This window comes from Hyperolius riggenbachi, chromosome 7 (assembly GCF_040937935.1).
Source record: "Hyperolius riggenbachi isolate aHypRig1 chromosome 7, aHypRig1.pri, whole genome shotgun sequence".
NCBI lineage: Eukaryota > Metazoa > Chordata > Amphibia > Anura > Hyperoliidae > Hyperolius > Hyperolius riggenbachi.
Genome location: NC_090652.1, coordinates 155,461,727 through 155,485,891, shown reverse-complemented (window position 1 = coordinate 155,485,891; position 24,165 = coordinate 155,461,727). Strand labels below are relative to the sequence as shown.

The window sequence follows — 24,165 nt, the reverse complement described above, 5'->3', positions numbered from 1 at the left end:
CTTGGTTTAGATTATTGGGGGATCACACTGGGTAAATTACAATCATCTAACAGGGAGTCCGAGCCTGGGCTTCTGAAAGACCCCTTGGATCAGCAGTTAGTGAACCTTAAGAGCTGAACGGACTTCTTAATCACTTTGGTAAATAAGAAATAAAAAACATTCCAGGTTGGTGGATATACAAGGTATTTTGAGGTTTTGACCACATCTAATGCATGTCCAGTCTGGAAGGAGCAATTCACTTGACACCGATAACTAAATTTATTCTGCTATTGAACACAGGAAGAAAAAATATTTTGCTGCAGAAAAAAAAAGAAAAACAACTGCACACATTTTAATCCCAGACTTCATATAGTATAGCTGCTTGTTAAGATTCTTTCTCTCCAGACAACAAAATCTGGAGGGACAATCTAAGGGCTGATTCACACGGATGGCAGGCGGCAGGGCCGGGCCGAGGCATAGGCTAGAGACGCAGTGTAGGAGGGGGCACACATTTCATTCAGCTGTCATTCCTAATTGAGTATGAAGCAGAAAGAAATAAGAAAAGGGGATACATAGCAGTGACTATAGCCAGATAACTAGATATTAAGGTGTTGGGGAGGTTGTGGGCCCTGTGGCCCTCTTAGTCTAATAGCAATCAGTGTGTGACAGCTGGGGTGGGAGGGATGGAGGGGTGCACTTTAGTGTCTCTGCCTTGGGCGCTGGAGGACCTTGTACCTGTTCTGGCAGGCGGCGTTGGGGCGGCCGGGAAGCAGCGCCGTCCTGCGAGGTCTCATTTGGGGGCAGTGGTACGGCGATCGTTGGCTTCCCATCGCGATCGGCGTTTCTCGTTCCCGTAAGGGGACATGAAGCCGCGGGGGCTAGCCAACCCTGGACGTCGCATACGGCTTCTAGGGCCAGTCAAAACGACGCGTTAAATCGAGATCGGAACACTGCGTTTGTGCAATCGTTGGTAATCGCGCTATGCTAAACGCTCCCATTGACTTGAATGGAAGCGTTTAGCCGACGAGTCCCGAATGCTTGGCGATAAATGCCGCCAACCGTCCGTGTGAACCAGCCCTAAAGTAGACGCCCATGGGATACAGAGAACAACTGGATTTCACTTTTAGGTTTTATACATAAGATGTCATTTTGCTTCACTAGAATATGTATTTTCCTCTGGAAACATTCCGGTAAGAGTAAATAACTTCACATTTAAAAATGGAAAAGAAATGACCCCATGAGCAGACATGCACAGAAAGTGGCACAGTACCTTGACACAGGGCTGAATGATGTTAAGTAGAGATCGAGGGCGTAAACACAAGAGAAGTTCCTCTGGACTTCATAGTTCCTCATAGTCACGTCATATGTTACAACATGCACATGCAGAGTGTTCGTGTAGACTGCATGTGTCCCATTTGTCTGGGGATCATAAAATCATTTTATACAATGTTCTTAAATTCCATGGATGTTTTAAACACACACTTATCTTATATTTTAAGTGACAAAATAAATAAATTAATTAATTTGGTTGATCTCTGCTTTTCAGTTAGTAAACAGACTGCATTCATATTATGCAAACAGTATAAATAAATATTTAAAGCAGTCCTTCCACTAACATCAATAAAATTGAAACAGTTGGTTCTTAAAAGTGTAATCATACTATATAACGGTACTTTAAAAAAATTATTTATTGAGTATGCAGGACAATGCATTTACAGTCACAAGTAGGTGTGTACATTTTATACAATGAACATTCAACACACAGATAACATTATAACACGCTGTTTTCTCAACCTGGTACATTAGGGGGACATGAAACGGTTAAGACATGGCAGTAATTAAGCATGTTTCATAGTACATGTACTAGGCAGAGTATTTAGTACCTGTTAATTAGCTGATTACGATCACTACTCCCAAGCCATTGAGATTATGTTATAGTGAGCACAGTAGCTTAGCTCTTCTTCCCCCACACATCAGCAGCATTGATCTAATCTTTTTATAGAAGGAGAGGGGAATGTAGATGGGAAAGTGGTGGATTACGTATAGAACTTTTGGCAACAAGACCCTTTTGATTAAATTGTTCCTGCCCAAGATAGGAGTTTTGCCCAAGCCTTGCAATGTGGCTGTCCTGTACATGAACGATCAGGTCATAGACCTCCTGTGCCAAGAACTGGGATCTGTGTGGATATGGACTCGAAGATATTTAAATTCAGATACTGACTGTAAGTACAAGGGTAGGGTCGAGTGAATATCGGATAAAGGATCAAAGGGCAGTATAACTGATTGGGATCAATTAACACATAGACCAGAGTAGTAGCTGGATTCATCTATAAGCGTACTATATACTTTAAATGTCCTTTTTATTTCAATGCAGATAGAAAAATGAGCCTGATTTATTTCAATGCAATTAACCACTGTTCACTTCAAATGTCACTAGTCACCAAAGTGTTCATGCAACTCTTCTCAGAGCTGCAGATGTCAGTAAGGTACCTTCAAAGCAAATTTTGCTAAAAGATTTTTCTGAAACTGTACCTGAAATGACAAAATTAAAATAAAATGTGCTTGTTACCATGTAAGGTGGTGAATGCACATAATGCTCTGCCTTCCCAGCTTCGCAATCTACAATTGTTCTCTATTTACCATTTCAAATACTGGGCCAACCTAACTTTCACAGATCCGTACTTGAATAGAAAACACTGCTTCTCTAATCTTCTCTCACACAACACATTAATCCATCCTTCTCTCTCAGGCCTTCCCTGCCTGCAAGTGTCACTGTGTATGTGGTAATGGGGGAGTTCAGGGCTTTCTTATTCAAGTTAAAACTTTACTGGTTTCTGGTCCAGTATTTGAAGTGGAATAATCCTGCACCAGGAAGATGGCAGGAGGGCAGTTTTTGAAACTTCAGACCAGCCCTCACCCTTCCTATACAAAATCTTGCCTATGTTTTGTGAATCCCCCCAGTTTCAGTAGAACATTTTTTTTTTTTTGGGGGGGGGGGGGGGGGGCAGGATTTGGGAGACTTTTACCATATCAAACATACCCACCAAAAAATTAAGTTATTGTATTCCAAAGCAACTTAAATATATTTTATTACTTACAAAAAAACGTATTCCACATTGTTCTTCTTGAAGTGGAGACTTGACAGAAATCATACTAGTATTCCTCCCTTCTTTAGCACCAGTACAAGCCGTGTCTGAGAAGTGAACACTGCTGAGATGCACATTTAAGCTTTTTAGCTGGCAGGTTCTAAACGACACCATCATGTCCTGTGAATTGCATTTCAACCCAAAATCCAAGTCTTCAAGACCTTTTATAGGAGAAGAGATATAAACAAGTATACGGTACAAATATGAAATACCTCTATCTGACTTACTGGGTCTATCTAGTTGATTCATAAAGATTTTCACATGAATTATATCTCTTTCAAGATTATTCACAAAGCTTCATCCACACCTTAGTTATTTTTCACCATAACTGTAAGGACTTATGATAATTCACGAGATAAACAGATGAGAAGAGATAACTTATGTGTCAAGTCAAGGAAGGAGAGATACACCATGAGTTAAGTCAGTTAATGAGAGATAAATTATAAGTTAAGTTAGATAAGGGTAGGTAAATTATATGTTACATAAGTTAAAGGGAGATAAATTGTGAGTTAATAAGTAAGATGAGTTTATTCAAGAAAAAAGCTTTATGAATCAACAACCCCTGTATCTGTTTTTCACCTTTTCTATATAAAGCCTTTTTGAAGGGACTCAGAGCTGTAAAATTAAAAAGATTTCATACATACGTGGGGCTTCCTCCAGCCCCATCCACTCCGATCACTCCCACGCCGCCGTCCTCTGCTGCCCGCAGCTTCAGGAACCGGGTCCCGTCACTGACAACAGCTGCTGGAGAGATACGTAGAGGGCGCACTTCTCTTATGCCAGACTGGCTCCGACTGATGGAAGTTCAGGGACCCAGTTCCTGAAGCTGCAGGCAACGAAGGACGGCGGCGTGGGAACGATTGGAGCGGATGGGGCTGGTGGAAGCCCCACGTATGTATAAAATCTTTTTAATTTTACAGCTCTGGTAAACTTCAAGCACCCAGTAAGTAAAAGTATTAAAAACAAAAAAAAAATTGACAAACATTTTAAAGGAGAACTGTAGTGAGAGGTATATGGAGGCTTCCATATTTATTTCCTTTTAAGCAATACCAGTTGCCTGGCTATTCAGCTAATCCTCTGCCTCTAATACTTTCAGCCATAGGCCCTGAACAAGCATGCAGCAGATCAGGTGTTTCTGACAAATTTAGACAGATATGACAAGATTAGCTGCATGCTTGTTTCTGGTGTGATTCAGACACTTCTTTAGGCAAATAGACCATCAGGGCTGCCAGGCAACTGGTATTGCTTAAAAGGAAATAAATATGGCAGCCTCCATATCCCTCTCACTACAGTTCTCCTTTAAGCATTTAAGTCATATTTTTAGTCATCCACAGTTTGGTGAATATACCACATTGTATGACGCTTAAAAATTATTTTCTTGGAACATAACATTTAAAGGAAAATAATCAGTTTTTAAGCCTAAAAAGGAAATTTTATCTATCAGTTTCGGAATGATTATATTGCGTGTGGTCCAGTGTTTTGTCAGAGAATCCAAAGACATAACAACAAAGTTGTTTAGGTGATACCTTTAATGACTAACTGTACAAGATTTTGTTGCATGATTTCTGGATGACACTGAGCGACAGGGGCGTTGCTAGCCCCAAAGATCAGTGGCACGTGCCCCTTATCTATTCTGGGGTGCCCTGGATGTCCCCCAGGCAGAATAGAGGCACCACAGCACCCAGCATGCCCCACAGAGGCACCAGAGCACCCAGCATGGCATTACATAACACCAAGCACGGCACCACAGCACACAGAAATGGGGGGGTATGCTGGGTGCTGTGGTTCCTCTATGTGGGCATACTGGGTGCTGTGATGCTATGTTAGGTGCTGTGATGCCTTTATGGGGGCATGCAGGGAGCTGTGGTTGTTCTATGGCGGCATACTGGGAGTTGTGGTGCCTCAATGGGAGGTCCATGGGAGCATGAGAGGGGATCCACTAGAAGGTCGGGGAATGCTATGGAGGAACTGCGAGATAACCTGGCAGCAGGTCAGCGTACCCAGCAGAAGGCCAGACAACTCCTAGTTATGTTTAAGTGACACTGCCTATGTATGTGATATGCTGACTTTTTTTCTTAATTAATGGAGAGTTTGCTTCATCCAATATTTTGCTGAGCAGGCCTACTTAGACTGTTGTTAAGTTCATGTAAGTTTAGCTCCACCCATGACCACACCCACATCCCGATGTATGGCGACTAGAGATGTGGCGAACGGTTCCCGAACCGTTCGCCGGCGAACATCTCTAAATCCATGGGGGTTTTACTACTTCCGGGTCGCTCTGACCCGGAGTAGTACGCCTGTGCTGCCCGGCGAAGCGCATCCTAGATCGCGCTCCTGTTGCCGGGCACTCTCTGTGCATGTGTGTGACGTCATGAGTGACATCACGCTCATGCGCAGAGAGTGCCTGGCAACAGGAGCGCGATCTAGGACGCGCTCCGCCGGGCAGCGCAGGCGTACTACTCCAGGTCATTGCGACCCGGAAGTAGTAAGAGGCCCAGAGAGGTTCGCCAGGCGAACGGTTCGGCCCATCACTAATGGCGACACCCATTTTTCGACTGGAGTGCCCAAAAGATCTCGTAGGATCCTAGCAACGCCCCTGCTGAGCGACAATCTGTGATGAGGAAAATCATCACACAAAAACGTTTCTTTAGAGAGTTGATTGAAGATCACTTGTATTAGAAACACGGAGGTGCCGAAAGGATAAAATAATGTTTAAATTTAAAAATAGGGGAAGAGGTACTTACCTCCCCATAGAAGATTCAACAAGATAAAAGTTTCAAAAGTATTCTTTAATAATGTACTCCAATACTCCAATATTAGAGTAATTTATTAAAGAATACTTTTGAAACGTTTATCTTGTTGAATCTTCTATGTGGAGGTGAGTACCTCTTCCCCTATTTTCAATACAAACATTGTTTTATCTTTTTGGCAGCTCCGTGTTTCTGATACAAGTATCACTAGTCAACCTTTGGTGGAGGGGTCTACCACCATTCTTTCTGCCTACAGAGAGCAACACCTTAAAGAGGAACTGTAACGGCAAAACGTCCCCTGGGGGGTACTCACCTCGGGTGGGGGAAGCCTCCGGATCCTAATGAGGCTTCCCACGCCGCGTACGTTAAAAAAGGGCGCCGGGAAAAAAGGGCGCAGGGTTTTAAACGATAATTATGAATAACGTTTAAAAAAAATTGTGCTATATTTCGTTTAAAAATAATGTTGTATAAAGTTATAAATCATTAAATAATGTGTATGAAATCGGCAATTTTAAAAACGTTAATCTTCCCTGTTTAAAAAGTGAAATTTATAATAACGTTTTATAAAACATTAATAAGAATTTTACTAAAGCTATACCTAACCCTACTCTCACACAGAACCCTCCCTGTACCTATCCCTAACCCCTAGACCCCCCTGTTGGTGCCTAAACCTAAGACCCCCCTGTTGGTGCCTAAACCTAAGACCCCCCTGTTGGTGCCTAAACCTAAGACCCCCCTGGTGGTGCCTAAACCTAAGACCCCCCTGGTGGTGCCTAAACCTAAGACCCCCCTGGTGGTGCCTAAACCTAAGACCCCCCTGTTGGTGCCTAAACCTAAGACCCCCCTGTTGGTGCCTAAACCTAAGACCCCCCTGTTGGTGCCTAAACCTAAGACCCCCCTGTTGGTGCCTAAACCTAAGACCCCCCTGTTGGTGCCTAAACCTAAGACCCCCCTGGTGGTGCCTAAACCTAAGACCCCCCTGTTGGTGCCTAAACCTAAGACCCCCTGTTGGTGCCTAAACCTAAGACCCCCCTGGTGGTGCCTAAACCTAAGACCCCCCTGGTGGTGCCTAAACCTAAGACCCCCCTGGTGGTGCCTAAACCTAAGACCCCCCTGGTGGTGCCTAAACCTAAGACCCCCCTGGTGGTGCCTAAACCTAAGACCCTCCTTGTGATGCCTAAACCTAAGACCCCCCAGTGATAAGCATTAATAACGTTTTTAAAAAAAATATGGTGCGGTTTTTCGTTTAAAAATGTTTAAAAAAAAAATTGTACGGTTTTTCGTTTAAAAGTAATGTTTTAAAAAATATTGTACTGTTTTTCGTTTAAAAATAATGTTTAAAAAATTATAAATCATTAAATAATGGGTAATCATGAGAAGCAGTTATAAAACATTAAAAGTCTCCGGGCGCCGCTTTTAAATCGTTATTTTTCTCCGGCGCCCTTTTTTCCTGTTGGGCGCCCATTAAACTATATTTATTATGGGAGTGAATGGCGGCGCCCTTTTTGTCCACCTGCCTCATGCGCCCAAATTTCCTGCTTCCTCCCACGCCGTCCTGCATCCCTCGGGGGGTCTCGCTGCAGCCCTCCGTACAGCCGTGACGTAATATTTACCTTCCTGGCTCCTGCGCAGGCGCTCTGATGGCTGTCGGCTCCGAAGTAGGCGGAAACACCCGATCGCCGTCGGGTCCGCTCTACTGCGTAGAGCGGACCCGACGGAGATCGGGTATTTCCGTCTATTTCCGCGCCGAATGCAGCCACAGCGACCCCGCTGGAGCCAGCAAAGGTAAATATAGAAATTACAGTCTGGCCTGTCGCCGGCTGTTCAGAGGGCTGCAGCGAGACCCCTGTGGGACGCAGGACGGCGTGGGAAGCCTCATTAGGATCCGGAGGCTTTCCCGAACTGAGGTGAGTACCCCCCAGGGGATCTTTTTAAAGTTACAGAGTCTCTTTAACTTACACCGAGGGGACGAGTCAAGTTCCTCTAATGCCTTGAAAGTGGTTGCTTGTCAGCAACCTACCTTTGTGAGTATATCTTATATTGTTTTCTTTTTACCTTATTGGACAAAAATACTACACTATAGTGAGCTCTCGATTTCTCTATATTGTTTACATGTTGATTGAAAATCAGTCTGATAGTAACCAGGTCTATCTGCCTATCTATTCAGAGCAGGACTGAGCCAAGAGAGGCTCCAGCCTCAGGGCGCAGTGTAGACAAGACAAGACAAATAACATTTATATCGTGCTTTTCTTCTGGCAGACTCAAAGCGCCAGAGCTGCAGCCACAAGGACAAGGCAGTGGCAGTGTTAGGGAGACTGGCCCAAGGTCTCCTACTGAATAGGTGCTGACTTACTGAACAGGCAGAGCCGAGATTCGAACCCTGGTCTCCTGCATCAGAGGCAGAGCCCTTAGCCATTACACCATCCAGCCACTGCTGGTGTAGGAGGAGGCACACAACTCACTCAGCTATCATTCCCCTATTGTGCTTGAAGCAAAGAGAAATAAGAAAAGGGGATACATGGCAGTGACTGCAAGCCAGATAACTAGAGATGAAGGTGTTGATGGCCCTGGGGCGCCGCTTACTCTAGTAGCAATCAGTGTGTGGTGGCTGGGGTGGGAGATATGGGGGGCGCACTTTGGTGTCTCAGCCTTGGGTGCAGGAAGACCTTGTCCTGGCTCTGGTTCAGAGTTATTTGTATAATATAGAAGTACCATGTCTATATCCATATACAGGAAACAACAGTGATCTTATGTATTATAGGTTTGCACCCACCTTGAAGTTCCCACCCATCACTACAATAGCACTCTTCAACTTCATTCACTATTTTACACTCTTCATCCTCTGCACAAGAACACCTCACTGTAGCTGGATCTAATTTTAATGGACATTTGATTTAATTAAAATAAATAAATAAAAAGTGTTTGCCATTTAATAACATTGTTTTTCCATTTTAATCTACAGTCAACCAAAAAAATTCTAAACTCATACACTCTAATTGTTCTCGGCGAAAAGTGGGCGTGGCCACAGAATGCAGTGGGCGTGTCCATAACGCTGTGGGTGTGGCTAATTAAAATATCCTCGTAACAGTGCAGCCCAAAGTCAGTGGGGCCATGGCTTCTCCCTGGGTATGAGTAGAGTGACCTTAAAAAAGCAAGTAGGAAATGTCCCCCCCCAAAAAAAAACCCACACATTAGCCAGTGTTCTCTCGCACAAAATAGTGGTAGGTATTAGAGTGTGAGCTCCCCTGAGAAAAGTCAGTAACATGACTGTTCTCTGCAAAGTGCTGCAGAATATGCCAGTGCTATATAAATACATAATAATATGGTAGGACATTAGACTATGGGAGAATTAGATTGTAAGTTCCTCAGAGGATAGTCAGTGACATGACTACGTACTCCGTGAAGTACTGCTGAAGATGTAAGTACAATATAGTACAGTGGTATGGCAGCATGATGGCGTAGTGGTTAGCACTCTCGCCTTGCAGCGCTGGGTTCCTGGTTCGAATCCTAGCCAGGTCAACATCTGCAAGGAGTTTGTATGTTCTCCCTTTGTCTGTGTGTATTTCCTTAAGACACTCTGGTTTCCTCCCACATCCCAACAACATACGATACAGATAAGTATAATGTTAATTGGCTTCCCCTAAAAATTGGCCCTAGACTACGATACATACATAGACATATGACTATGGTAGGGATTAGATTGTGAGCACCTCTGTGGGACAGTTATGTGACAAAACAATACATACTCTGTACAGCGCTGCGTAATATGTTGGCGCTATATAAATAATTAGTATAAGTACAGTAGCCAGGTCTATAGGTGTCCAAATGTAGACATACTATAGGTGTCCCCAGTATAGATATCCAGGTCTATAGGTATCCCCAGTTTAGGTAGTAGTCAGGGGCGTAACTAGAAATCACTGGGCCCTCTTGCAAGAATTTGGATGGGCCCCCCCCATAGGTGCCAAATAATCATAATGTGGCAGTGTTTCACCATAAAATAATCGCAATGTGTGCAGCATTTCAGCAGAGAATAATCACAAGTGTAACATTTCAGCAAAGAATAATCGCAATGTGGGCAGCATTTCACCAGAAAATAATCGCAATGAGTGCAACATTTCAGCAGAGAATAATTGCAATGTGGACAACATTTCACCAGAAAATAATCACAATGTGGGCAACATTTCACCAGAAAATAATCGCAATGAGTGCAACATTTCAGCAAAGAATAATCGCAATGTGGGCAACATTTCACCAGAAAATAATCGCAATGTGGGCAACATTTCACCAGAAAATAATCGCAATGAGTGCAACATTTCAGCAAAGAATAATCGCAATGTGGGCAACATTTCAGCAGAGAATAATTGCAATGTGGGCAACATTTCACCAGAAAATAATCCCAATGTGGGCAACATTTCAGCAAAGAATAATCGCAATGTGGGCAACATTTCAGCAGAGAATAATTGCAATGTGGGCAACATTTCACCAGAAAATAATCACAACGTGGGCAGCATTTCAGCAGTAAATCACACAGTGGGCAGCATAACACCAGTGGGCTGGCTGAGTACCTGGCTGGGTGAGCGGGTAGTGGGCTGGCTGGGTAGCTGGGTGAGCAAGCAGTGGGCAGGCTGAGTAATTAATTCAAGTATTTGTATAGCGCCTTTCTCCTGTCGGACTCAAAGCACTTGCGAGGCAGCCACTAGAGCGCACTCAGTAGGCAGTAGCAATGTTAAGGAGACTTGCCCAAGAAACTCCTTACTGAATAGGTGCTGGCTTACTGAACATGCAGAGCCGAGATTTGAACCCAGGTCTCCTGTGTCAGAGGCAGAGTCCTTAACCATTACACTTCCAGCCACTGCCTGGCTAAGCGAGCGGGCAGTGGGCTGGGTACCAGGCTGGGCGAGCGGGCAGGCTGGGTGGCTGGGCGAGCGGGCAGTGGGTTGGCTGGGTACCTGGCTGGGCGAGCGGGCAGTGGACTGGCTTGGTACCTGGCTGGGCGAGCGGGCAGTGGGCTGGCTAGCGAAGCGGGCAGTGGGCTGGCTGGGAAAGCGGGCAGTGGGCTGGCTGGGTACCTGGCTGGGCATGCAGGCTGGCTGGGTACCTGGCTGGGTACCTGGCTGGGCATGCAGGCTGGCTAGGTACCTGGCTGGGCATGCGGGCTGGCTGGGCATACGGGCTGGCTGGGTACCTGGCTGGGCAGCGGGCTGGCTGGGTACCTGGCTGGGCATGCAGGCTGGCTGGGTACCTGGCTGGGCAGCGGGCTGGCTGGGTACCTGGCTGGGCATGCGGGCTGGCTGGGTACCTGGCTGGGCAGCGGGCTGGCTGGGTACCTGGCTGGGCATGCGGGCTGGCTGGGTACCTGGCTGGGCAGCGGGCTGGCTGGGTACCTGGCTGGGCATGCGGGCTGGCTGGGTACCTGGCTGGGCAGCGGGCTGGCTGGGTACCTGGCTGGGCATGCGGGTTGGCTGCGTACCTGGCTGGGCAGCGGGCTGGCTGGGTACCTGGCTGGGCATGCAGGCTGGCTGGGTACCTGGCTGGGTAGCAGGCTGGCTGGGTACCTGGCTGGGCATGCGGGCTGGCTGGGTACCTGGCTGGGCAGCGGGCTGGCTGGGTACCTGGCTGGGCATGCGGGTTGGCTGGGTACCTGGCTGGGCAGCGGGCTGGCTGGGTACCTGGCTGGGCTTGCAGGCTGGCTGGGTACCTGGCTGGGTAGCCGGCTGGCTGGGTACCTGGCTGGGCAGCGGGCTGGCTGGGTACCTGGCTGGGCAGCGGGCTGGCTGGGTACCTGGCTGGGCAGCGGGCTGGCTGGGTACCTGGCTGGGCAGCGGGCTGGCTGGGTACCTGGCTGGGCATGCAGGCTGGCTGGGTACCTGGCTGGGCAGCAGGCTGGCTGGGTACCTGGCTGGGTACCAGGCTGGCTGGGTACCTGGCTGGGCAGCAGGCTGGCTGGGTACCTGGCTGGGCAGCGGGCTGGCTGGGTACCTGGCTGGGCAGCGGGCTGGCTGGGTACCTGGCTGGGCAGCGGGCTGGCTGAGTACCTGGCTGGGCAGCGGGCTGGCTGGGTACCTGGCTGGGCATGCAGGCTGGCTGGGTACCTGGCTGGGTACCAGGCTGGCTGGGTACCTGGCTGGGCAGCGGGCTGGCTGGGTACCTGGCTGGGCAGCGGGCTGGCTGGGTACCTGGCTGGGCAGCGGGCTGGCTGGGTACCTGGCTGGGCAGCAGGCTGGCTGGGTACCTGGCTGGGCAGCGGGCTGGCTGAGTACCTGGCTGGGCAGCGGGCTGGCTGGGTACCTGGCTGGGCAGCGGGCTGGCTGGGTACCTGGCTGGGCATGCAGGCTGGCTGGGTACCTGGCTGGGCATGCAGGCTGGCTGGGTACCTGGCTGGGTACCGGGCTGGCTGGGTACCTGGCTGGGCAGCGGGCTGGCTGGGTACCTGGCTGGGCAGCGGGCTGGCTGGGTACCTGGCTGGGCAGCAGGCTGGCTGGGTACCTGGCTGGGCAGCAGGCTGGCTGGGTACCTGGCTGGGCAGCGGGCTGGCTGGGTACCAGGCTGGGCAGCGGGTTGGCTGGGTACCTGGCTGGGCATGCGGGCTGGGTACCTGGCTGGGCAGCGGGCTGGCTGGGTACCTGGCTGGGCATGCGGGCTGGCTGGGTACCTGGCTGGGCAGCGGGCTGGCTGGGTACCTGGCTGGGCATGCGGGCTGGCTGGGTACCTGGCTGGGCATGCGGGCTGGCTGGGTACCTGGCTGGGCAGCGGGCTGGCTGGGTACCTGGCTGGGCAGCGGGCTGGCTGGGTACCTGGCTGGGCAGCGGGCTGGCTGGGTACCTGGCTGGGTATGCTGGCTGGGTACCTGGCTCGGCATGCGGGCTGGGTACCTGGCTGGGCAGCGGGCTGGCTGGGTACCTGGCTGGGCATGCGGGCTGGCTGGGTACCTGGCTGGGCATGCGGGCTGGCTGGGTACCTGGCTGGGCAGCGGGCTGGCTGGGTACCTGGCTGGGTAGCGGGCTGGCTGGGTACCTGGCTGGGCAGCGGGCTGGCTGGGTACCTGGCTGGGCATGTGGGCTGGCTGGGTACCTGGCTGGGCAGCGGGCTGGCTGGGTACCTGGCTGGCTGGGCGAGCTGGCTCCTGGCTGGGTAGCTGGGCTGCAGTTGCCAGCGTGTCCTTCGCGCTTCTCCCGACTTGCTCCCGCCCTCCAGCAGAGTGGCAGACATGATCGTGAACTCTGTATGTCGCCGCCTGGTCTAGTGACGTCACTAGACCAGGAGGCGGCATGCAGAGTTCAGGATCATGTCCTGACTTCCTGACTCCTGTCCGGCCGCTGCCACTGTGCTGGAGGGCGGGGGTGAGAGCCCCCCTCTCCGTCTGTAGGTGCGCTCTCCGCACCGCCCCCCCCTCCCCCCCCTCCCCCCCCCCCCCCCCCCCCCCGGGCAAATAAATAAAAAAAAATGAAAAAAAAAAATTATGAATAAAAAAAAAATTAAAAAAAAGAAAAAAAAAATTATTGAACTACAGGTGGCCGCCCCCCCCGAGGACCCGCCCATGGCACCGGCCCACGGGTGCCTCTTAATAGATACGGCCCTGGTTGTTACTCGTTTTCAACACCTGGACTAAGCTATTTACTGCCAGAAAACTGTGAAACTGTTATCTGCCAATTTCTGTTAGAAGCACTGTTGAATACGTGTTTTATATGATCATAGAAACATTCAGCTTGATGCATCAAACAGCGCTAAATCTACTATGCACACACAGGGCGGGTTATTATTGGTGAATACACAGCATGCTGTTCTGTGTGTGTAGCATGCGCTCCTAACTGCTGTGCGATGCACTCATATTGAGACCACGGTACTCCACTTGCGTGGCTGCTATTATGGTAATTACTGTACTATAGGCTGAGGTAGTGGAGTACCGCGGTCACACTATGGGCCTGATTTACAAAGCGGTGCAAAGTGTTTGCACACCTGTGAAAAGCCCTTTATCACACCTAAACTCAGTTTAGGCGTGATAAAATTAAAGTCGCGCGAAATTCCCACGCGCAAAGCGTTGCGCGCACAATCGCGCGGCGCATGGTGCAGTGCGCACGATGCGCCCATTAAAGCCTATGGGCGCTGCGCGCGGAATTGCGTGATTGCACGCACAAAACTTTGCGCGCGGAACTTTGCGCGCGATAACCAGCACAAAGCGGTGCTAACTCAGCGGTGCAAAGGTTATCACGCCTAAAGTCTTTTAGGTGTGATAACTGAGTTATCACCGCTTTGTGAATCAGGCCCTATGAGTGCATCATGTGGCAGTTAGGAGTGCACGCTATGCATACAGGACCACTCATAGTAACCCGTGCTCTGTGTGTGCGGTAGATTTAGCACTGTTTGATGCATCAAGCCGATAGTAACAAAGTCTTTGACAAATAAATTTAATTTATACGTGTTCAAGGAATGGGAACCAAGCTATGTTTTGAATATGCTGTGGTGCTCACAGCCAACTTGGACCACTATGCAGACGGCATTTCTGGGGCTCTAATGACATTTAAGTGCTTTTCCTTCAGTTGTGTAGAAGGTCATTTATCAGATATAGAATGTTGCACACTTGCACAAAAATTGCTTCTAATCAGTTGTCAACAGTAACTTTGTCTTCTTAATTGATATATGCAGTCTTCTTTGTTCCCCTTAGGGTGCCCCTTAGGGCAGGGCTTTTCAACCTGTGGTACGCGTACCACCAGTGGTACTTTGCTATTTGCCAGGTGGTACACACCAGGTTAGGTTTGGCTGCAACTTAATTGCCCGCCTGTGGCTTGTTTTGGTTCCGTCCTTCCTCTACAATGTTCAGCCCCCCCTCACTAACTCGCTGTTCAGACCTCAGATCAGCAGAGAACAGACCAGATATTACTGGTCAATTCCTGTTTTTAATGTATACGCACCATCACCATGCACCGTTTGCAGGGCTGTCTCTTTACCGCAGCTGGGTTACTGCTGATCTGAGGTCTTAACTATTCCAAAGGGCAGCAGCATAGTGAGGAGTGAGTGAGTGGAGGCTGAATTTTGTTGTGAGTCACTGCCCAGCTCTCTGGTGGTGGTGGTGGGAGGCTACCTATATTGCTCTGGATCCTAAAGAGGCTTCCCCCTTCCTCCTCAGTAGAAGGGTTCCAGCGCTGGGACCCCCTGAAGAGCTCCTTGTCGACGTGCACACATGCGCAGAAGTGGCTCTGGAAGCAACCGAGCCCAATCAGGTCCCTTCTACTGTGCAGGCACACTGGGGGTACTTAAAAATTTACTGGCAATAAAAATGGTACAATTAGTGAAAAGGTTGAAAAGCCCTGCCTTAGGGTGTATAGTCTCCTGAACAATCGGCCGGTCCGATTGGCAATCAATGAAAAACATTTATTCAGGCACACAAATGGGGAGAAAAATATAATACAATGTGATCCAATCACTGGGAACATTTTGAAAAATATATCAATGGAACAATTGATACGTCAATCGGCACCACTAACTAGATATTTATATATATGAAACTTTCATATTGTAATGTACAGACTAGGTATACAGTACATGGGGCTTGAATAATGACACCAGGGAGTGTTGTAATCCCCTGCGCACGCTTTGCAGCCATAGTATGCGCTGTTAAATTACGCTGGGCTCAGATAGTTTAAAGAGTGCTTCGTTGTACTTAGCCTGACTGTGAAGGGACAGGCAGCCTACAGGGCCAATCAAAGTGCAGGAATATTGTACTTTGAAGCTACTGGACCTGCCAGGCTCCAGGCGGGGTCAGTGCAGCAGTGCTTGTTAAGTGTAACAAAGCACTCTTTAAACTATTTTAACTGTGTATGCAATGGCTGCATAGCTTGCGAAGGGGATTAAAACACTCCCTGCTGTCATTAAGCCATGCTGCTGTAGCAGCGCAGCTTAGTGATTCAAGCCCGTGGTGTTTTATGGGTATTTAAATCATATTGTGAATAATTTACCTGTGCAGTAGGCCAGTGGACAGCTAGGTGTTCCATGTATGTTGTACACGTGGTATCTTAATGGACAAGCTTTGATTTGAACTGTTGTTGACCAATGGCAGCAGTTGCCACTCCAAGAGGCACAGGCTCTGTAGGTTACTATTCCTTCATCAAGTGATGGATGGGATCCATTTATCCACATAGTGGCCCCAGTGCTGCACCGCTGCTCAGCTATGCACATCTCTGGGATATGACTTCCTCCATTTCCTGTGAATCTGAACCATCCAGTTTTGGTGATATCACACTGATCACCTGAAGAGACAGATGTGCTGCGCCATGGCTCATTCAGCATAGTGTAATCTAAGCATGGGTCAACACAGGTGTAGGATCCTTTCTGTTTTATACATTCAAAGCCTTTTCCGCATATACCTGTTTTACACTCATCAAGTTCACAGTGGACTCCATCTCCCCAGTGGTCATGTGGACATTTGCAGGTGTAGGTGCCTCCATGATTACTGCATACAGCTTGAGAGTGACACATATTCAGTCCAGAGGCAGAACATTCATCAATATCTACACATTGTTGCTCTGAATTTTTGATGTATCCAGCTTTACATTCACATCTAAATGAGCCGATTGTATTGACACAAATCTGCTGACAAGTATGAGTCCAAGTATAATTACATTCATCAATATCGGAGCAGGCAAAGCCATCACCTATATAACCTCCATTACAAGAGCATTCTTTAAAGCCAAAATATTCTTCACATGTACCATCTGGGTGGCATTCAGAGCAGTCTTCTGTGACTAGAAAAATACAGGCATATTATATTGATGTTTTAGCTTACAAAGTATACTGTGTGTGTTCTTTGAACAATGCAGAGAGCAGTGGCATAGCTAGAAATTATGGGGCCCCATAGCAACATTTTCATAGGGCCCTCTGAACTAGGCTCTCTTGAGCAATGCCACCTGCCCCTACCCTATGGATATGAGTTGACTAGGCAATTTACATTCCCGTGCAATGTACACTGTGTATAGTCCCTGGGCTAAGAGACAAGTCAGAGGGTGGAGAAACAAAGTAAAATTAATATTGAACACATCAAGTACAAACTGGGCCCCCTCTGCTCCAAGGCCCCATAGCAGTTGCTATAACTGCTATGGCTATTGCTACGCCCCTGCAACAAGAAAATGGTTGTGTGAATACAAGCATAGTCAATGCATTCACACGTCAAGGCCTATATGACATGCATTTACTTGTGAATAAAAATCACAAGATGTCGTTTGGCTCTTATTTGGTTTGAGGGATTTCACAAGCACATATTCTCCTAAAATCTGGCAAACTTCTTTGGCCTAAATTCACTAAGATCATGTTGGAGATAATAAGGTAAGAGAAAACTTATCCTGGGAATACTGCTCGGATACCCCTTTTCAAAATCCAAATTGAATTCAGATCTGGATACCCAGATGTCCGCATCCGAATTGGATATCCGAATCTGAACTTTTTGGTACAAACCCAATATCCTGGATATCTGGCCGGATTCGGATATCGGAAAGAAAACCGGAAGTAACCTGAAAATGGCTTAAAATGCTTTCAAAAGTCTCTTCAAATGACAAAAACCCTTTTCGGAGGTCTCTCTCTCTCTCTCTCTCTCTCTCTCTCTCTCTCTCTCTCTCTCTCTCTCTCTCTTCTCTCTCTCTCTCTCTCTCTCTCTTTCTCTGTCTCTCTCATTTTTGCCATTGAAGGTGATTTTGGCTTCTGCTCGGATGTCTAAACTAACTATCCGCCCAGATTTCGGATTTCAGATGGGAAATCCAAGTTTGCTTGAATAGCCTATTCGGATTTTAAAAAATAATCGATTCCCGTCGATTTGCGTCGACTCGATTTCTGACATGTCCGATTCGCGTTTCAATGGATCGTTACGTTGATTTGGCATACTTTACATGTGAATTGACCTAACAATCATCGAAATGTACTCGGAAATGCTCGGAAATAATCGCGTGGCCAGAAATCGAGCGGTGCATCGAGTGAGGGAACGCACCGTGTGTATCCAGCATTAGATTCTTCTGTTAGATTTCTCTGTTTTGCTGGGCATACACGGTTAGTTTTTTATTATCAATCGAGCCGCTGATGACTCGATTGATAATATCCGACGTGTCCGATGACCCGCTGGATCGATTCCGCGCTCGATACCGGGCAGGCAGGACAAAAGAAAAAACAAAGCACAGATAAGGAAGCTGCCCGGGGGTACAAGCAGGAATTGAAACGGCCACGCACGGGGACGAGAGGGGACGCGCCGCAATCTATAGTGCGGCTCGATACACGGGACAAAACGTACCATGTATCCCCAGCATTAGATTTTCTTTTAGAATGCATAATTAGATTATTTTCTGTAAAGACTGGTCATTATCTCTGGTACATTGTCTTCTTATGCTGGGATTACACGATACGTTTTTTGTGTTCGATTCGGCGCACGATCTATTAGCCATTCGATTTTCTGCTCGATTCTCGTTTCTTCCACTCGTTTTTTTTTTTATCTTTTTTCCATTGACTTCTTTAAGAAATCGAGCGGAAACGAATCGAGCGGAACATCGGACATGTGTGAATTTTATCATCGAAGGCATCTATAAGAACGAGTCTTACAAAAAAAGTATCGTGTAATCCCAGCATTACAGAAAATTGTGTGGTGTATTCCCAGCATTACCCCCACACATTGATCTTGCCTTATTAAAGTGTAGAGATAAGTTTGCACAGTGAGAGAGTTATCTTATCACTTCAGTTCTTAAGTTACCTCCTCTGTAGTTATTTTCACATGCAGTTAAACCTGTCTTTGGCCTCAATTCACTAAGCATATCTCCTGTCTTTAATAACGTTTCTAGAGTTATCACCAGTGTGATAAGGCATGTAGTATTCAGGAAACATTTTACCTCAGGCAAACCTAAAGTTAACTCTTCTGTCTTTAAGTTAAGGTGAGATCTCTACGGTTATCTCCTGTCTTTAATAGTGAATTGAGGCTGTTCTCAGTTACAAGCTGGCAAAGTGAAAGTTTACAGTTATTTTTGTAGTATCTTGTATCTAATATCTTGTTTATGACTGATCGCTGCCTACCCTTAACCTCCGCTAGTCTAACCCTGCCTTCTGATATCAGCCTGCTATCTTTTTATCTTCTCTCAATCACTGGTGAAGCCATCCCAAGGGACATGACCTAGTGGCTACTAGACAGTAATTACCTATAATGTCTTGCATGGTTTTCTGGTGAAGACCCATGGCCATGGGAAAGCCCATGCCTTCTACCAGTGCAGGAGTCAACAGAATGCATGAAAACCCCTAACACCAAATCACAGCCTGAAAATCTTCTACTGGTGAATCTCCATATTTGCAACTACCTTAAATGGGCAGCCATACAGACCACAACGGACCTGTATTGCCCTAGAGGGGGATCACCACACATGAGCATAGCCAGGCCTCAAGCTATCTACCTCTACAACAGTCACCCCTGCTGTTAAAGGGGTAGATATACTGATCACAATTGAGGGGAGGGGAATTCAATACACTAGCCATGTTTGTTATGGTTTTAGGGAAGGGAGAAACTTACTGTTTGGGCAAAGGGTAGGTTATACTGAACCCACTTGTCATGGCTGTAGGGGTAGTTATCCTCGCCACACTTGGGGAAGGAGGTGGTGGTGACACTTGTCATGGGGAGTTTGGAATGGTAGCCACACTTGCTGTGGTGACACAAGGAGGGGTTTTGTGGTGGCTTGTTACAGGGGATTAAGATGGCTCTCTCTGTTCTATATGACCAGAAGTCACCAAAGAGGCTGGGATGAACATTAGGTCAGTAGATAGTCCCATTAAATTTTAGTTAGAACAGGTTTTCTCAACCAGGGTTCCCTGGAACCCCAGGGTTCCTTGGCATTTTTCCCCATCGTGGTATGATAGAGTACATTAAAATAGAAGATATAGTCAAAAAGCACTCACTTGAGGATCAAAATAATAAGGAGTACATGAATAAAAAGCACCAGAATAAGGAGACAGTATAATGAGGAACATTGTAATAGGTGGTAGTGAAATAAACAGCCACACCTACTTTTAAAGTCCACGCCTCCTGAAAAATAAAGGCAGTGGTTCCTTGAGATCCCAAAAATATTTGCAGGGGTTCCTTGAGATTCAAAAATTATTTGCAGGGTTCCTCCGGGTTCAAAAGGTTGAGAAAGGCTGAGTTAGAATATTAGAAAACCCCATAGTTTGTAAACCTTTGACTGCATGAACTGTTTGGCACAGAATGCTGCTGGCTCGTATCTACTTGTAACATGCTCTCACTATTATTGTAAGCTTACAAGAGTAATAAAAGTGCATGTGGTAACTTTATCATGTCAATATAAAAGTGAATGTTAAGAATTTCATGAAAATAGTGGCGAAGTGAAAATCATAGGGGAAAAAAGTTGCAGCATTATAAATAGCAATGTACATAATAATTTATGTTATACTTTATGTTTATTTCTTCTTATAGAACATTGTGTTCCACCAATAATTTGTAAATGTGACTTACATGAACTGTTCTTTGCTGAAAAATAGAGAGAATAAAGAGAAAATGTTATAATTAATATGACATGCTTCTTGGATTAGGCATTACATTAAATCACTTTTAAATCACCTTTAAAACCTTCCACACGTATAGACTGGGAGCCGCCACTTCCCTTCATATCTATTGTCCAAGTTCCCAGAGCAGGAGTTTTAACAATGAACATGGATCCCCAGTCTTCAGCTATAATGGCTTTGGTTTCAGAATCTGAACCTATATGATGAGATGAGAGTAGTTAGGTTCGTTTTTACATCACAGGTGTTGAAGCAGGCACAACAATCAATGTTTGCTTTTTAATAGAGTTCAAAGAAAACACCAGGCATGAAAAGGAAATGGTGTAGAGTCTGTTTATTTGTTACCTAGCCCTGTGTATTATATTGTACTCATCTGAACTGTAGAAGAGTAGAATGAATGATAAATGGTACATATGTAGCCAGTATATAACATTTCCAGGTACTTATCCCCTTGTGTACTGTATTTATGTGTCACGCTTCAGGGTTATCCTTATGTTATCATACAATTCTGACATGCTCTAAAATTAACTTCTACAGCTGATGCTTGATTGTTTCACTCATGTGTTTTTGTTGGGGCATGTGCACTCTGCCATAAATATCACCCCTATGGTGGAGCAGGGAGTGAAAGATAAGATCTTATAGATCCTAGTTGTAAGTTCTTCTGTTTTCCTGGAAGCTTTGCAGTGGCCATTCTTGAACATGTCTGATGGAGTTTGAAGCAGCTACATACTGTTTGCAGGAGGGGATATAGCCACAAAACTGTTCACCTTGATGCAAAATGCACCAATGCTTTTCTAAATTATGATGCATCTCATGGCCTGTACAGAGAAAGTACCAATAAGTCATGTTGCTACAGTATCTATTATGTTTGTTGTTTTTATCATTCAGGCATTTCATTTTTGGTGTTATTTTCTACAACATAGCTTAGAATACGCCTACAAAACTCCATCCTGTGCTCCACTCACTCTTTTGCACCTTTCCTACAAGTAAAGTTTTGAACAAAACATATCAAGATATATTAAACTATTTGATTGATTGATTGATTGATTGATTGGTTAATTATCCCCCATCTTTCATCCCTAATTTAGATAGAACATACAGTAGATGTTACAACTAAATAGTTTTTTTTTTATTATTCCACTGGAGAAAGCAAAGGTTTCAAACTTTTCCCATACAGTAAATGCTCAATATGATAACTGTCTAAAACTGGCAAGCTAGCCTGGGAACTTCAGCTCTGAATTCAGTAGCAAAAATACACCTGGTATTTGTGTCATTGTTGTGGTATTTTGAGCTACCGTGTGAGCTGTGTTTTTATTTTGTCATGATTCGTTTTTACAGCATTTTGTTTACCATTATGACATACAGCAAGAAAATACATATAATTCATTTTTGTACAACAGGAGATATTCTAGTCAGCTTGGGCTGCACCCGAGCTGACCAGCTGCATAGATGTGCAGAGCCCGATACACGGCAAGATCACAAAACATGCATTCAAAACAGATGCAGCAAAGGAGGATGTTAGCTTCCAAAACAGTCTGCGTGCAGATTGTTAGGTACTACACTCTTCCACGGCAATGACGTGCCCTCACGGAAGAGACCTAACCACTAGCTAACAGTTAAAACATAGTATGAACCTGAAGCTGCTAGCCATAAATGGTCTACACATTTTCAAAAGAACAGGGAAAGTATTGTCAGCGCTCCTAATCAGGCTGCAACTGAAATGAAACCAACAGAGGTGTGCACCTTACATTTTTGTACAACAGGAGATATTGGCAGCACTTCCAAATACAGGCTGCACACTAGTTGACCAGCTTCATAGATGTGCAGAGCCCAATACACAGGCAGATCACACAACTTGCATTCAAAACAAATGCAGTAAAGGAAAGCAAAGGTTTCAAACTTTTCCCATAAATACTCAGTATGGTAAAGGTCTTAAACTGGCAAGCTTGCCTGGGAACTTTAGCTTGCTCTGACTTCAGTAGCTAAAATACCCTTGGTATTTTTGTTGTGATATTTTAAACTGTCTTGTGAGCGGTGTGTAACGATCGGTGTCAACACACAGAGAGAATCTGATTATTGGTGATCTGCAGTATCACCAAGAATACAGATGTATACCTGATTATTGATGATCTGCAAAATCACCAATAATACAAGTATGACTAACCTCTGGACACCTAGTAATGAGTAAGTGTTTTGGTGCAACAGTAGGCTATCTCCCGTGGGGCGGGAGACGCAGAAATTATGAGCATGGACCACCTGAGGAGCAGGTGGCCTTTGGCTGTGTGGGAACTATCTCCTAGGAGAGGGGATAGAGATAACCTGGGAGCCAATGATTCTCTGCAATGCTGGGAATTAGACTATACTGCAGCCAACACCTGGTGGAATGGTGTTACTGCTAGTACCGTTAGACTGGGCACTCAGGAAGAGTGACAGCTTGGGTGGTCGGGCAGGCCAGGTCGGCAACACACGAGCAGATCAGGTACAGAGAGAGAGAGACTGATTCGGTAACCAGGTACAGGCAAGGTCTGGCAACAGTTAGGCAGATATGCAGAGGTACCGAATCAGAGAGCAAGAGAAAGGTCGACAGAGCAAATGGTCATAACATATAAGTATAACAAAGTCCTAGACTGGGGTGTGAGTTCCTTGGTCTCGACACCCAGGAACTAGTCTAGAGTATAACACAGCAATGACACAGTATCCCTAAGCTTGGGTGTGAGGTCCTTGGTCACAACACCCTGGAACTGGTCTAAATGATAACACAGCAATGACACACTATCCCTAAGCTTGGTTGTGAGGTCCGTGGTCACAACACACTGGAACTAGTCTAAAGTATAACACATCAAATGATACAGTATCCCTAAGCTTAGGTGTGAGGTCCGTGGTCACAACACCCTGGAACTGGTCTAAAGTATAACACATCAAATGACACAGTATCCCTAAGCTTGGGTGTGAGGTCCGTGGTCACAACACCCTGGAACTGGTCTAACATATAACACAAACGTAATCTGGCTAAGTGTGAATTCCCCGGTCCTCCTGGTTCTAACACACTGTGAGATCTGACTGGTCTGAGTGCTCACACGTTAGTATTCGCAATGGCAGACAACCAGCAACTGACAGGCAAGAAGTATATATAGTGCAGCGCCCCTCAGCGCCGCCCAGTCTCACTCAGCCAATCACCCACTGCGCTGGGATCAGCTGATCGTCCTGATGAGCTGATCCCTCTCCTATTGGCATAAAGGTCCTGCCTCCTAGCGCGCGCTCGCATAGCTCTTCCTCTGTGTGCACTACTAGGCTCAGACAAACCAGACGCATGCTGCTGTGCGGAAACCGCCGGTCTGAACGCGGAGACAGCCGCCCCGCTGCCAGACCGCGCGGCGGTGTCTCCACAATCCATTACACGGTGGTTTTATTTTGTCATGATTATTTTTTCAGCATTATGTTTACCATTATGACATACAGCAAGAAAATAAATGTAATGCATTGCATACCTACTGGTCTAGTCAGTTGTAGAGCATGAATAGGGCCATCAGTGGTCAATACTAATTCAGTGAAGTTATCCTTAACAGTAAATGTGTTAGAATGAATGCCATCTTTATAGTCTCCAGAGAATAGATGTACTGAGGTATAAATTGGTCTTGACAGGGTGAAATCCAGATAGTAAAATACCTTTAGATTGAATCCATAATGAGGTTATGAAAATGAATAAATAAATAAATATACTATATATATATATATATATATATATACATACATACATATAAACA

General features: G+C 46.2%; 1 protein-coding gene across 1 annotated transcript in view; it reads right to left on the bottom strand.

The window, feature by feature from the left end:
* Positions 1 to 24,165, bottom strand: part of LOC137526118 (uromodulin-like) — a 49,708-nt gene that overhangs the window by 6,127 nt on the left and 19,416 nt on the right. The window contains exons 6-13 of the mRNA XM_068247337.1: positions 23,890 to 24,067; positions 20,460 to 20,600; positions 20,293 to 20,369; positions 19,036 to 19,132; positions 15,829 to 16,614; positions 8,649 to 8,747; positions 3,078 to 3,286; positions 1,250 to 1,398 (exon numbers count right to left, since the gene is read on the bottom strand). Of these exons, the coding sequence (XP_068103438.1) occupies positions 1,250 to 1,398; positions 3,078 to 3,286; positions 8,649 to 8,747; positions 15,829 to 16,614; positions 19,036 to 19,132; positions 20,293 to 20,369; positions 20,460 to 20,600; positions 23,890 to 24,067 (1,736 nt within the window). The remainder of the gene's footprint in view (positions 1 to 1,249; positions 1,399 to 3,077; positions 3,287 to 8,648; positions 8,748 to 15,828; positions 16,615 to 19,035; positions 19,133 to 20,292; positions 20,370 to 20,459; positions 20,601 to 23,889; positions 24,068 to 24,165) is intronic.